The sequence below is a fragment of the Eucalyptus grandis genome, chromosome 5, assembly GCF_016545825.1.
Source record: "Eucalyptus grandis isolate ANBG69807.140 chromosome 5, ASM1654582v1, whole genome shotgun sequence".
NCBI classification, from domain to species: domain Eukaryota; kingdom Viridiplantae; phylum Streptophyta; class Magnoliopsida; order Myrtales; family Myrtaceae; genus Eucalyptus; species Eucalyptus grandis.
In genome coordinates this window covers 7,496,414-7,509,542 of record NC_052616.1, presented here as the reverse complement: position 1 = coordinate 7,509,542, position 13,129 = coordinate 7,496,414, and the positions used below count along the sequence as shown (strand labels likewise).

Here is a 13,129-nt window from a genome sequence, read left to right as displayed (position 1 = left end):
TTATACCAACCAAACGCATACATTAAGGGGGATGCGTCGAGCACTTGTACATGATCTAGTGCCCGTTCTCGGCCTTCTCGACTTCCGCAGTCAAGCTGCCTTTCAGTTTGAAAGTAAAGATTTTCTTGTAGCCGACGAGCTCGCCTCGCGAATCCCTAATTTCATGGCTCTGTTCGCCCTTCCAAGTACCCGAGCCGACAGTCCTATCCACCCGTGATTTGTTCTTCTTCTTCAACACGATGAAAGCATAACTTCCCGTCCCTATCCTTGCCAAAGACCTTCCAAGGATCGCCGCCATACACGTCGTAGTCGCGGATGGCGTTGGGATCGGGTAGCGGCTCCTGATTCAGACTCCGCAACAAGTATTGGAAAAAGAGTTGCTCGTCGGTGGGTCGGAAACGAAACACAGATGCCTAATCGCCATCATAACGAACTCGAAAGCAATTGACAGAATCTCTCCTCCTCCTTTTCTCTAGCTCTTCTTGTTTTCGAATGAATATTTTCGCTTTTTATTATTTATTGTTTTGTGCTTTTATAACTGTAAAGTGACTACTTTATAGTGAAGAGAAAATGATGAGTATACCGAGGTAGAAATGGATTACTTATTTTGAATCTTGATAATTCTTGAATAAACTGTGTTGCGTGGCGTGAGATTATTGGGGGACGTAATATCTAGGACAAATCAAATTGTTACTATTGATCTTGCTTTGTGATTTGCTTATGTCCAGCTGGCACAAGTAGTTGGATCAGATTCTTGTTCACCTAACTGGTTCGGACGATCTTTTGTAATGCCATGCTTCCAGATTTCAAAAGCTTGACCAGATTTTTTTATGCGAAATCAAATTCCGATTAAAATTTGATGAATTGGGTACATTGCGGAAAATCCGTTATGACATTATTTTTTAATAAAACTAGTCTGCGCAACTTGCAAGAATGGTCACTCAACAATCCTTGTACCAAAACATCAGTTTATCCCAAAATTTGATTTTAATATAAATATTCATTAAATTAAATTATTTTTAAAAAGCAACAAATTAGCAAGAGCCTCCATGGCCCTCGTCGCCACAGTGCCACCATTGTCGAAAAGGACTGACAACAGTAAGGTAAGGGTTAGCCGAGATTGTTGGCCCCCAGCCAATGGCTAGTCGACTGTAGGCGAGGGCTTGTGTGCCCTCCCCTAGATAGGGCCAAGGGCCGCTATCGGCTGAGGTGGGGTCATCGCCCTACCCCACCATAGCTAGCAGTCGCCTTGGCCCCTGTAAGGGAGGGTTGCAACCCCTCACGCCAAATTTGGGCAAGGGCTTGCACACCTTCGCCCATCATCAGCTAGGGTAGCCGGCCATTGGACGAGGCCCAATGACCCCAACCAACCATTGCCCCACCGTTGTCAACCCTTTGTAGCAATGGTGGGGTGGCGACTGCGATGGTTGTGAAGGCCCTTGTTGATTTGTTGTCTTTTTTTTTTTTTAATTTAGTTTTTAAATTTAATTTAATTAATATACATATTAAAAAACAAAATGGGGGTTTATCTAGTCACGTTAGTGCCATGTGGATAATTTTTTTTTAAAGAAATACCACATCATTCAAAATTTTCGCTAGAAAAAAATCATGTCGGTTGTTTGGCTGGAAGTTCTTGCTATTGATACTTAAGTATTCATTTTTTCTCGGATATTGGTACTTAAGTGTTCATTTTAGAAGTTTGGGCACTTATGTGTCTGTTATGCTAAGTTTTCGCACTTGAAGTATTCTTTATCCTAGCAAATATGAATTTCTAATTCTCAATTTTAAAACACTACTTGTAATAATGAAATTGACAAGTTATAAACAATTTGATTATCTTGAAATCCACGGTTCAGACCATGAAATAGAAAAGAATTAAGATCCGCGGTTGTGAAATATGACAAGTTTCTTCGCATGCATTGTGCATGTGTCAAATAAAGTGATGGATGCAAGTTAGTTTTAGTAGGAAAATAGAGAAATGGGGAAAAGTATTAGAGAAGTCCTAAACACATTGTATTTATGTCAATTTAATCTTAAACATTTTAATGGTGTCAATTTAGTTATAAATCTTTTGACTTAGTGCTAATGCAATCCTTCGGGCTAATTTTGATTAGATATTGTTGACATGGACACCGGCTAGCTTTAGCGACATTGCCAATACTAACGTGGATAAATTTTAATGACATTTTAATAAATTTTTTTATTTTTTAAAATTTTCTATTTTTGTTCTTCTTTTTTTTCTCTCATTTCTTCTTCTTTTTGCCAATGACCAGCCACTAGCCATGGTTGGGCGAAGTAGCCTTGCCTAGCCATTGTGAGGCCGAGCCCCTAGGCAAGGGCTCCCCTTTTCCCAAGCAAGGGTCAACACCTCGCCATGCCAAATTTGGCGAAGCTACCCTAGCCTAGGCGAGGACCAGCCTTGCTAGATTTGTTGAGGGGAGCCCTTGCTTAGGCGATTGTCAACCTTGCCTAGGCAAGATTTAGTGAGGCCAACCATTGCTAAGGTTTGGCCTCGCCATGGCCAATGCTAATCATTGCCTATGGCTGATGGTCAGTTATTAGCAAAAGGAAGAAGATATGAGAGAGAAAAAATCGGAAAAGATATTTAAAAATAAAAAAAAACTAAAAAAAATTAAAAATTATCTATGTCAACACCAACAGTGTCACATAAGTTAGCTGGCATCCATGTTAGCAATATTTGGCCAAAATGAATAACTTAAATAGTACTATGTCAAAATATTTAGGACTAAATTGATATTCATGCAATAAATTTAGGACTATTCTCATGATTTTCCCTCTATAAATGAATTTCAAAGGAGAGGCATGTGTTGCACAAAAGTAGGGGGTTGGATAGATAACTTGAAGATGTTCAGTTTTACATACCTGCTTTTTAATTTATCCTTTACTTCTTCTTTTTTATAGAGAAATAGCTGCGTAATAGTACTTAATTTACTGTAAGAATAACAATTTATTTTAGATCGTAAAAAATCAAATCACAAATAATTATAAATTATTGTGGGACTCATTTCTTCAAGAATTTGTAACTTATAATAAACTGTTATTGTCATATTATCCCAATAATTATTATGCTAGTAAAATCCTTATATATATAAGGCTTCAGCGGGGGATACCAACTTTAAAAATTGACTCTATATAGTATTGATGACAAGTTCCTATCATGGCATTCATCTCGGTCTGGATTCTTCACTCTATGACATGACTGCTGCAAAATTCAAGTACTAAACACTGCACTAGAAATTACAACCTAACCAGGAGACACTGGCTCGCCGGTCATAGACTGCTGCAAAATTCAAGTACTAAACACTGCACTAGAAATTACAACCTAACCACGAGACACTATCACAGCCGGTGGACCGGCGAGCCAGCTTGTGTACATTGGCTGCACTGTCGTGGTCATTGAACATCCCCCAAAGGCAAGCAACGGGTCACATTTTCATATACTGAACCGGGCATTCCGCAAATTTGAAGCGACCGATCTTCCAAGCATCGAAGTGCTTATTAGGGATCCCAGCGAATTCTGTGAACCTTCTCAAGTCCTCACTGGAGCTGTGTGAGAAATCTTATTTCGAACGTGCCAAACATCCATCTATTATCAACGGCATAAAAGTTTACATCATCTGGAGGAGCAGATAATAGTAATTGTCGAAATTAAGAACATGATGTTCATCGATTATCCTAAGAACTAGCTAGATGCAGTGGCCAATGCCTAGAAACTAATCAGACAAATTGGATGGAACTCCTCCCGAGCGTGATTCAACGAGGTCGTTCCATCCTTCCATGAAGAGCTCGAGCGCGTTGCTCGACGACTGCACAAAAGAGATGCTTGACCGTCGGACTTATTTCCATCTTCTTCAACCGATCCGCCCATTCCCAGTCGACCCTAGGTGCTGCCATGCCCATAATCGAAAAGGGACCACCATTTGGGCCACCATAAGCCGGGGCACCTGCCGGGCGGGTATCTTCTTGCACGTTCGCCCATGTCGGAGGAAGCGAATTGGCATTTCTGGTGGTGAAGCTGATGTTATTCCGTGGAATGAAGACTCCGTCTTCGTTCAAAGCCGAGGAAGTGGATGGTTGAGCTTGAGCGGCAGCAGTAGTTGAGGATGGCGATGCGGTGGCAGGAACGTCGATGGCGTATGTGTGATCATCGCGGAGTGTCTGTGCCTTCTTTGCTCGTGGATTCTCTTCCTCAAGTTGCACTGGGCCGTGCAGATTCCGACGAACCCTCTTTCTTGCTTCCCCCGCGTACTTGTTATGAATTACGCATAAGACACGGTCCGTTTCCTGCATTATATTTTAAAAAATTAAATTATCTTTTCCTTTTATACAAAAAGAAAAAAAAAAAGAAATTAAACAACAAATATATATATAAATGATGGAATAATTATGCCTTATAAATGTAAATTCAATCTATAATGTGAGTCAAAATGGTGGTATGATAATATTGTGCTTTCCAAACCAATCATGGATATTTGTAACTTTTTTCAAATAATTTATTGATCAAAGAATTTCTTTTATACCCTAATCTTTTTTGCAGTCCACTGTGGATTGTGGATGGATCAGTCATAAACACATTCATGTTATCCATCAAATCATAACTATTGCGTCGAAATTCGATAGGACTAGTTAAGATCCATTAAAAGTGTCGAAATTAAGTAAGCAAGCGCCTTTCGTTTTTCAACATACCAGATTATCGAAGGTTGACACAGAATGAATAATGTGTCTAAAGTATTCATGTCGACAAGAACATCAAGGAAGATATACCTACCGAACGGTGTATTTAGGATAATTAGCAACCTAACAGAAAAGGGAAAGAGGGAAAGAAACACTAACGTTGCGAGGATGCTTCGAGTACTCGTACATGATCCAGTGCCCATTCTCGGCCTTGTCAGCTTTCGCGCTCGAGCCGGCTTTCGGTTTGAAAGTAAAGAGTTTCTTGTAGCCAATCACGTCACCTTGCAAATCCTTGAAATCGGAACTCTGTTCTTCCTTCCAAGAACCTGAGCCAGCGGTCCTGTCCACCCTTGATCTGTTCTTCTTCTTCAGCACTGTGAAAACATAGAACTTCCCGCCCCTATCCTTGTCGAAGATCTTCCAGGGCTCCCCGCCGCCGTACACGTCACAATCGCGGATGAGGTTGGGGTCAGGCAGTGGTTCTTCATTCAGCCTCCGCATCAAGTAATCGGAAAAGAGTTCTTGGTCGGTGGGTTGAAAGCAAAACACGGGATGCCTAGTCGCCATGGTAATGAACTCGAAAGGAATGACAGAATGTCTTCTTCTCTGGTTTTTGTTGTTTTCGAAAGAGAGATGTTCGCTCTCGTGTGCTTTTTATAAACGTTGGACCGAATGCTCTCGTAGTGAAGGCCACAGGTTTACGTACGCGGGTAGGATATCTCACTCCCATATTTGATGGGTTTTTATCTTGAATCTTGACAATTCTCGCATAAATTGTATTACGTGGCATCATAGGATATAATCCATGTAATTACCCATTAGATCTCAATTTCTTTATTTGCTAATTTCCATCCGCCACAAGCAATTGGATTTAGATTCTTGATCGTAGAACACGTACAAGAAGCAATTCCGTGCTTTTGAAATTTAAAAGCTAGGCCAGATTTGACGTTGTGTAATCAAATTCCATTGGAAATTCGATGAATGATGTACAAATTGCATAATCATTCAAGGTTATTTCGAAATGCTGTGGCCACCGCATGTTATCTTTTCAAGAAACATTTGATAACAATACATTTCCTTTTTTAGAAATCATTTGAGAGATTTCTTAAGCCTAATACCACGATAAAATCAACAGAAAGAGGCGTCATTCCCGGCACACTTCGCACCCAATTTAAGTCGTGTTATAACTTGACTCCATTATTTTTAAAACATATATCATCACGCAACGTTAAATAAATAGTTACAGACTTACAACCAATTGTGCATTGCATGCACATCTCATGCACATGCCACGTCATTATCATGTATACACGTAATCATAAGGATGTCAATGTTCATTGTTCTTTAATTTTGCTCCCAAGAATTTTGGAAAGATTAGATTTCTTGTAAATTTCTCTTTCCATCAATGCTAACTTTGACACAAGTAAAATCTAAAATTAAATGGAACACAACCACCCTTTTAATATACATGAGACAGTCACAGGATAATTGTCCAAAAAGTTAGGATCCACAAAAAGCACCAAATTTATATAGCGTCATTTGTCTCGAAACATACAAAATCAAATTGTCAAAGGCTAACCTAGATTGGACATCGTGTTCAAACGCATACATTATGGGGGATGCGTCAAGTACTTGTACATGATCTAGTGCCCGTTCTCGGCCTTCTCGACTTCCGCAGTCAAGCTGCCTTTCAGTTTGAAAGTAAAGATTTTCTTGTAGCCGACGAGCTCGCCTCGCGAATCCCTAATTTCATGGCTCTGTTCGCCCTTCCAAGTACCCGAGCCGACAGTCCTAACCACCCGTGATTTGTTCTTCTTCTTCAACACGATGAAAGCATAATTTCTCGTCCCTATCCTTGCCACAGACCTTCCAAGTGCCGCCATACACGTCGTAGTCGCGGATGGCGTTGGGATCGGGTAGCGGCTCCTAATTCAGACTCCGCAACAAGTATTGGAAAAAGAGTTGCTCGTCGGTGGGTCGGAAACGAAACACAGATGCCTAATCACCATCATAACGAACTCGAAAGCAATTGACAGAATCTCTCCTCCCCCTTTTCTCTAGCTCTTCTTGTTTCCGAATGAATATTTTCGCTTTTTTTTTTTTTTTTTTTTTTTTTTGTGCTTTTATAACTGTAAAGTGACTACTTTATAGTGAAGTGAACATGATGAGTATACCAAGGTAGAAATGGATTACTTATTTTGAATCTTGAAAATTCTTGAATAAACTGTGTTGCGTGGCGTGAGATTATTGGGGGACGTAATATCTAGGACAAATCAAATTGTTACCATTGATCTTAATTTGTGATTTGCTTATGTCCAGCTAGCACAAGTAGTTGGATCAGATTCTTGTTCACCTAACTGGTTCGGACGATCTTTTGTAATGCCATGCTTCCAGATTTCAAAAGCTTGACCAGATTTTTTATGTGAAATCAAATTCCATTTAAAATTTGATGAATTGGATACAACTGCGCAAATGTTTTCAAGGTTATTTCAAAATTTCAGGGCCACCGGGTAAAAAAGGACCAAGAAAAACGAATGACCCTAATATATATTTATTTCGGAAAATTAGTAGCTTAACTATGCAGAAATAAAATAAAATAAAATAAAGTTATTCAAATAACCATATTCATTACTTGGCTACGATAAAATTAGAATTTAGAAATAGTAATGTCTTTGTTAGATTAGACTTATATTAGATTCAAAAATAGTTAACGTTATTTTGTCAAAGTTAATTTAAATATTGTGTACTAAACTCTATGCTTGAATTTTGACTAGTCGTTACAGATAATTATCCACTACAAAGTCATATACGAAGTAGTCCTTGGTCATTTGTATATGGAAAGAAAAGTTGTTTTTCACCATGTCATGTTAATCTCAATGCTTGACATATATAAAAGAATATTCCAAGTACCAAAGCTTGGTATGAATGAACACATAAGTGTCAACACTTCTAAAATATACACATAAGGGCCACTTCTTTTTTTTTTTTTAAAAAAAAAATTGGACAATTAAGTGCTGGCTCTGACAAGACTTGCTGGAAATCCGATGTGACATTATTTTTTAATAAAATTGGTCTACGCGACTTGCAAGAATGTTCACTTAACAATCCTTGTCCCAAAACGTTAGTTTACCCCAACTTTTGACTTTAATATAAATATTCATTAAATTGAATTATTTTTAAAAAGCACCAAATCAGCAAGAGCCTTCATGGCCCTCGTCACCACCGTCCCACCATTGTCAGAAAGGGCCGACAATAGTAAGATAAGGGTTAGCCATATTTTGGCCCCTAACCAATAGCTAGTCGACTATAGGTGAGGGCTTGTGTGCCCTCCCCTAGATTGGGCCAAGGGCCGCTATCGGCTGAGGTGGGGTCATCGCCCTACCTCACCATAGCTAGCAGTGGCCCTGGCCCCTCTAAGGGAGGGTTGCAACCCTCACTCCAAATTTGGGCAAGGACTTGCACACCTTCGCCCACCATTAGCCAGGGTAGTCGGCCATTGGACGAGGCTCAACGACCCCAACCAACCATTGCCCCACCGTTGTCAACCCTTCATAGCAATGGTGGGGTGGCGACTGCGATGGTTGTGGAGGCCCGTGTTGATTTGTTGCCTTTTTTTTAATTTAGTTTTTAAATTTAATTTAATTAATGCCCATATTAAAAATCAAAAAATGGGGGTTTATCTAGTCACATTAGTGCCATGTGGATAATTTTTTTTTAAAGAAATGCCACATCATTCAAAATTTTCGCTAGAAAAAATCATGTTAGGTGTTTGGCTGGAAGTTCTCCCTATTGATACTTAAGTATTCGTTTTTTCTCGGATATTGGTACTTAAGTGTACATTTTAGAAGTTTTGGAACTTATGTGTCTATTATGCTAAGTTTTCGCACTCTAAGTATTCTTTATCCTAACAAATATGAATTTCTAATTCTCAACTTTAAAACACTACTTGTAATAATAAAATTGACAAGTTACAAACAATTTGATTATCTTGAAATCCATAGTTCAAACCATGAAATAGAAAAGAATTAAGATCTGCGGTTGTGCCTAATAAGTGATGGATGCAAGTTATTTTTAGTAGGAGAATAGAGAAATGGGGAAAAGTATTAGAGAAGTCCTAAACACATTGTATTTATGTCAATTTAATATTAAACATTTTAATGGTGTCAATTTATTTATAAATCTTTTGACCTAGTGCTAATGCAATCCTTCGAGCTAATTTTGATAAGATATTGTTGACATGGACACCGGCTAGCTTTAGTGACATTGCCAATACTAACGTGGATAAATTTTAATGACATTTTAATAATTTTTTTAATAAATTTTCTATTTTTGTTCTTTTTTTTTTCTCTCATTTCTTCTTCCTTTTGCCAATAAGGGCGCGTTTGTTTGCACCGTGTTTCTGTTCCCGGTGAACAAAAATTTCTGTTTTTGTTCCTAGGAACAAAAAGGAAAAACGCGTTTGGGTGCGTTCTGTTCCTTTTTTGTTTTTTTGTTCCCAGAAACAAAAAGGGAACAGAAATAAGAAACAAGAAATTTTTGTTTCTTATTTCTAAAACATATTTGAGGAACAAAAAGAAACAAAATCGTGTTCTCCCGCGATCCTCTCCTCCCCGCAAGCGTCTCCACCGTCGTCTTCTCCGGCGCCTCCCACTCTCCGGTGCCGACAGCAGCCTCGTCTCGAGACCATCGGCTTCTCCACCGTTGTCCTCTCGGCATCGACAGCCGCTGCGAGTGTCTCCACACCGTGAGCGGGTGACGTAGCTGGGTCGCGGGTCGCTGGGCAGCGACGGCGGCTGCGGTGCGGGGCTCGGCCGTGGGGTCTCGAGCGGCGAACGTCTACAAGCAAAGCGGCGAGGACGGTCGGTCGAGTCGTGGGCGGGCGCGGGGTCGACGATCGAGCGGATCTCAAAGTCGTGGGTCACGGCGCGGTGAGATCTGATGCGGCGGTGGCGAACGAAGGCTCGAGACCTGCAGATGTGTCGATCGGGTGTGAGGCGGAGGGGCGGTCGCCGATGCGGTGGCGGCGAGGAGGTGTCGAGCGCGGTCGCCGATGCGGTCGAGGAGACGACGGTGTGGCTCGGGTCACCGTCGGCACGGCGCGGTGAGGCCAACCTCGCGCTGGCTAGGCGAGCTCGATCTCGCCTAGATCCGGCGAGGCCGAGCTCGCCCGGCGGTCGGTGAGGCCGCCGGCCCTCGTCGGCCGATCGCCGGCCATGGCCGAGGCCGGCGACCGGCCAAAAGAAGAAAAAAGGAAAAAGAAAAATAAAAAAAGGAAAAATAAATAAGAAAAATAAGAAAGAAAATAAAATATTAAAATTAAAATATTAAAAAATTAAAAGAAAAAAATTATACAAACTTACCAAGCGTGTTTCTATTCTTTTTATATTTCTAAAACAGATTTACCAAACGCGTTTTTTTGTTCAAAAATTGTTCCCTGGAACAGAAACACTTTTTTTTATTTATGTTTCCAGAAACAATTTTTAAACAGAAACGTTACCAAACGCACCCTAAGCAGCCACTAGCCATGGCCGGGCGAAGTAGCCTTGCCTAGCAATTGTGAGGCCGAGCCCCTAGGCAAGGGCTCCACTTTTCCCAAGCAAGGGTCAACACCTCGCCATGCCAAATTTGGCGAAGCTACCCTAGCCTAGGCGAGGGCCAGCCTTGCGAGATTTGGTGAGGGGAGCCCTTGCTTAGTCAATGGTCAACCTCGCCTAGGCAAGATTTAGTGAGGCCAACCATTGCTAAGGTTTGGCCTCGCCATGGCCAATGCTAATTATTGCCTATGGCCGATGGTCAGTTATCAGCAAAAGAAAGAAGAAATGAGAGGAAAAAAAAATTGAAAAAATATTTAACAATAAACAAAACTGAAAAAATTAAAAATTATCTATGTCAACACTAACAGTGCCACATAAGTTGGCTAGCATCCATGTTAGCAATATTTGGCGAAAATGAATAATTTAATTAGTACTACGTCAAAATATTTAGTACTAAATTGATATTCATGCAATAAATTTAGGACTATTCTCATGATTTTCCCTCTATAAATGAATTTGAAAGGAGAGGCATGTGTTGCACAAAAGCAAGGGTTTGGATAGATAACTTGAAGATGTTCAGTTTTACATACCTACTTTTTAATTTATCCTTTACTTTTTTTTTTATAGAGAAATGATTGCGTAATAGTATTTAATTTACCATGAGAATAACAATTTATTTTAGATAGCAAAAAATCAAATCACAAATAATTATAAATTATTGTGGGACTCACTCCTTCAAGAATTTGTAACTCATAATAAACTGTTATTGTCATATTATCCCAATAATTATTATGCTAGTAAAATCCTTTTATATATATATAAAGGCTTCAGTGGGGGATACCAACTTTAAAAATTGACTCTATATAGTATTGATGACAAGTTCCTATCATGGCACTAGAAATTGCACCATAACCTGGAGACACTATCACAACCGGTGGACCGGCGAGCCAGCTTGTGTGCATTGGCTGCACTGTCGCGGTCATTGAACCTCCCCCAAAGGCGAGCAACAGGTCGCATTAGCATATACTGAACCAAGCATTTTGCAAATATGAAGTAACCGATCTTCCGAGCATCGGAGTGCTTATGAGGGATCCCAGCGAGTTTTGTGAACCTTCTCAAGTCCTCATCGGAGCTGAGTGAGAAATCTTATGTCGAACGTGACAAACATCTCATCTATTATCAACGGCATAATAGTTTACATCATCTAGAGGAGTAGATAATAGTAATTGTCGAAATTAAGAACATGATGTTCATCGATTATCCTAATAACTAGCTAGATGCAGTGGCCAATGCCTAGAAACTAATCAGACAAATTGGATGGAACTCCTCCCGAGCGTGATTCAACGAGGTCGCTCCATCCTTCCATGAAGAGCTCGAGCGCGTTGCTCGACGACTGCACAAAAGAGATGCTTGACCGTCGGACTTATTTCCATCTTCTTCAACCGATCCGCCCATTCCCAGTCGACCCTAGGTGCTGCCATGCCCATCATCGAAAAGGGACCACCATTTGGGCCACCAAAAGCCGGGGCACCTGCCGGGCGGGAATCTTCTTGCACGTTCGCCCATGTCGGAGGAAGCGAATTGGCATTTCTGGTGGTGAAGCTGATGTTATTCCGTGGAATGAAGACTCCGTCTTCGTTCAAAGCCGGGGAAGAGGATGGTTGAGCTTGAGCGGCAGCAGTCGTTGAGGATGGCGATGCGGTGGCAGGAACGTCGATGGCGTATGTGTGATCATCGCGGAGTGTCTGTGCCTTCTTTGCCCGTGGATTCTCTTCCTCAAGTTGCACTGGGGCGTGCAGATTCCGGCGAACCTTCTTGCTTGCTTCCCCCGCGTATTTGTTATGAATTACGCATAAGACACGGTCCGTTTCCTGCATTATATTTAAAAAAATTAAATTATCTTTTCCTGTTATAGAAAAAGGGAAAAAAAGAAATTAAACAACAAATATATATATATATATATATATTTAAATGATGGAATAATTATGCCTTATAAATGTATATTTAATCTATAATGTGAGTCAAAATGGCGGTACGATAATATTGTGCTTTCCAAATCAATCGTGGATATTGGTAACCTTTCTCAAATAACTTATTGATCAAAGAATTTCTTTTATACCCTAATCTTTTTTGCAGTCCATTGTGGATTGTGGATGGATTAGTCCTAAACACATTCTTGTTATCCATCAAATCAAAACTATTGCGTCGAAATTCGATAGAACTAGTTAAGATCCATTAAAAGTGTCGAAATTAAGTAAGCAAGCACCTTTCGTTTTTCAACATACCAGATTATCGAAGGTTGACACAGAATGAATAATGTGTCTAAAGTATTCATGTCGACAAGAACATTAAGGAAGATATACCTACCAAACGGTGTATTTAGGATAATTAGCAACCTAACAGAAAAGGGAAAGAGGGAAAGAAACACTAACGTTGCGAGGATGCTTCGAGTACTCGTACATGATCCAGTGCCCATTCTCGGCCTTGTCAGCTTTCGCGCTCGAGCCGGCTTTCGGTTTGAAAGTAAAGAGTTTCTTGTAGCCAATCACGTCACCTTGCAAATCCCTGAAATCGGAACTCTGTTCTTCCTTCCAAGAACCTGAGCCAGCGGTCCTGTCCACCCTTGATCTGTTCTTCTTCTTCAGCACTGTGAAAACATAGAACTTCCCGCCCCTATCCTTGTCGAAGATCTTCCAGGGCTCCCCGCCGCCGTACACGTCACAATCGCGGATGAGGTTGGGGTCAGGCAGTGGTTCTTTATTCAGCCTCCGCATCAAGTAATCGGAAAAGAGTTCTTGGTCGGTGGGTTGAAAGCAAAACCCGGGATGCCTAGTCGCCATGGTAATGAACTCGAAAGGAATGACAGAATGTCTTCTTCTCTGGTTTTTGTTGTTTTCGAA

At 40.6% G+C, this 13,129-nt stretch overlaps 2 protein-coding genes across 2 annotated transcripts; both read right to left on the bottom strand.

Annotated features, from left to right (window-relative positions):
* Positions 1 to 3,646: 3,646 nt before the first annotated feature.
* LOC104443794 (NAC domain-containing protein 68-like) lies at positions 3,647 to 5,290 on the bottom strand. Its single transcript, XM_010057319.3, has 2 exons — positions 4,855 to 5,290; positions 3,647 to 4,305 (listed from the first exon to the last, which is right to left on the bottom strand). Exons 1-2 carry the CDS (start codon positions 5,260 to 5,262, stop codon positions 3,775 to 3,777), a joined length of 939 nt encoding a protein of 312 aa, XP_010055621.2. The 5' UTR covers positions 5,263 to 5,290; the 3' UTR covers positions 3,647 to 3,774.
* Positions 5,291 to 11,415: 6,125 nt separating this feature from the next.
* On the bottom strand, positions 11,416 to 13,069 carry LOC104446014 (NAC domain-containing protein 72-like). The gene is made up of 2 exons (XM_010059929.2): positions 12,662 to 13,069; positions 11,416 to 12,100 (listed from the first exon to the last, which is right to left on the bottom strand). Exons 1-2 carry the CDS (start codon positions 13,067 to 13,069, stop codon positions 11,570 to 11,572), a joined length of 939 nt encoding a protein of 312 aa, XP_010058231.2. The 3' UTR covers positions 11,416 to 11,569.
* Positions 13,070 to 13,129: the final 60 nt, after the last annotated feature.

Excerpts from the sequence above, each read along its gene's own strand:
- LOC104443794 (XM_010057319.3), bottom strand. The coding sequence starts at position 5,262 with ATGGCGACTAGGCATCCCGTGTTTTGCTTTCAACCCACCGACCAAGAA. Across the intron at positions 4,306-4,854 it reads ACTCGAAGCATCCTCGCAAC|GAAACGGACCGTGTCTTATG; the intron begins GTTAGTGTTTCT and ends AATATAATGCAG.
- LOC104446014 (XM_010059929.2), bottom strand. The coding sequence starts at position 13,069 with ATGGCGACTAGGCATCCCGGGTTTTGCTTTCAACCCACCGACCAAGAA. Across the intron at positions 12,101-12,661 it reads ACTCGAAGCATCCTCGCAAC|GAAACGGACCGTGTCTTATG; the intron begins GTTAGTGTTTCT and ends AATATAATGCAG.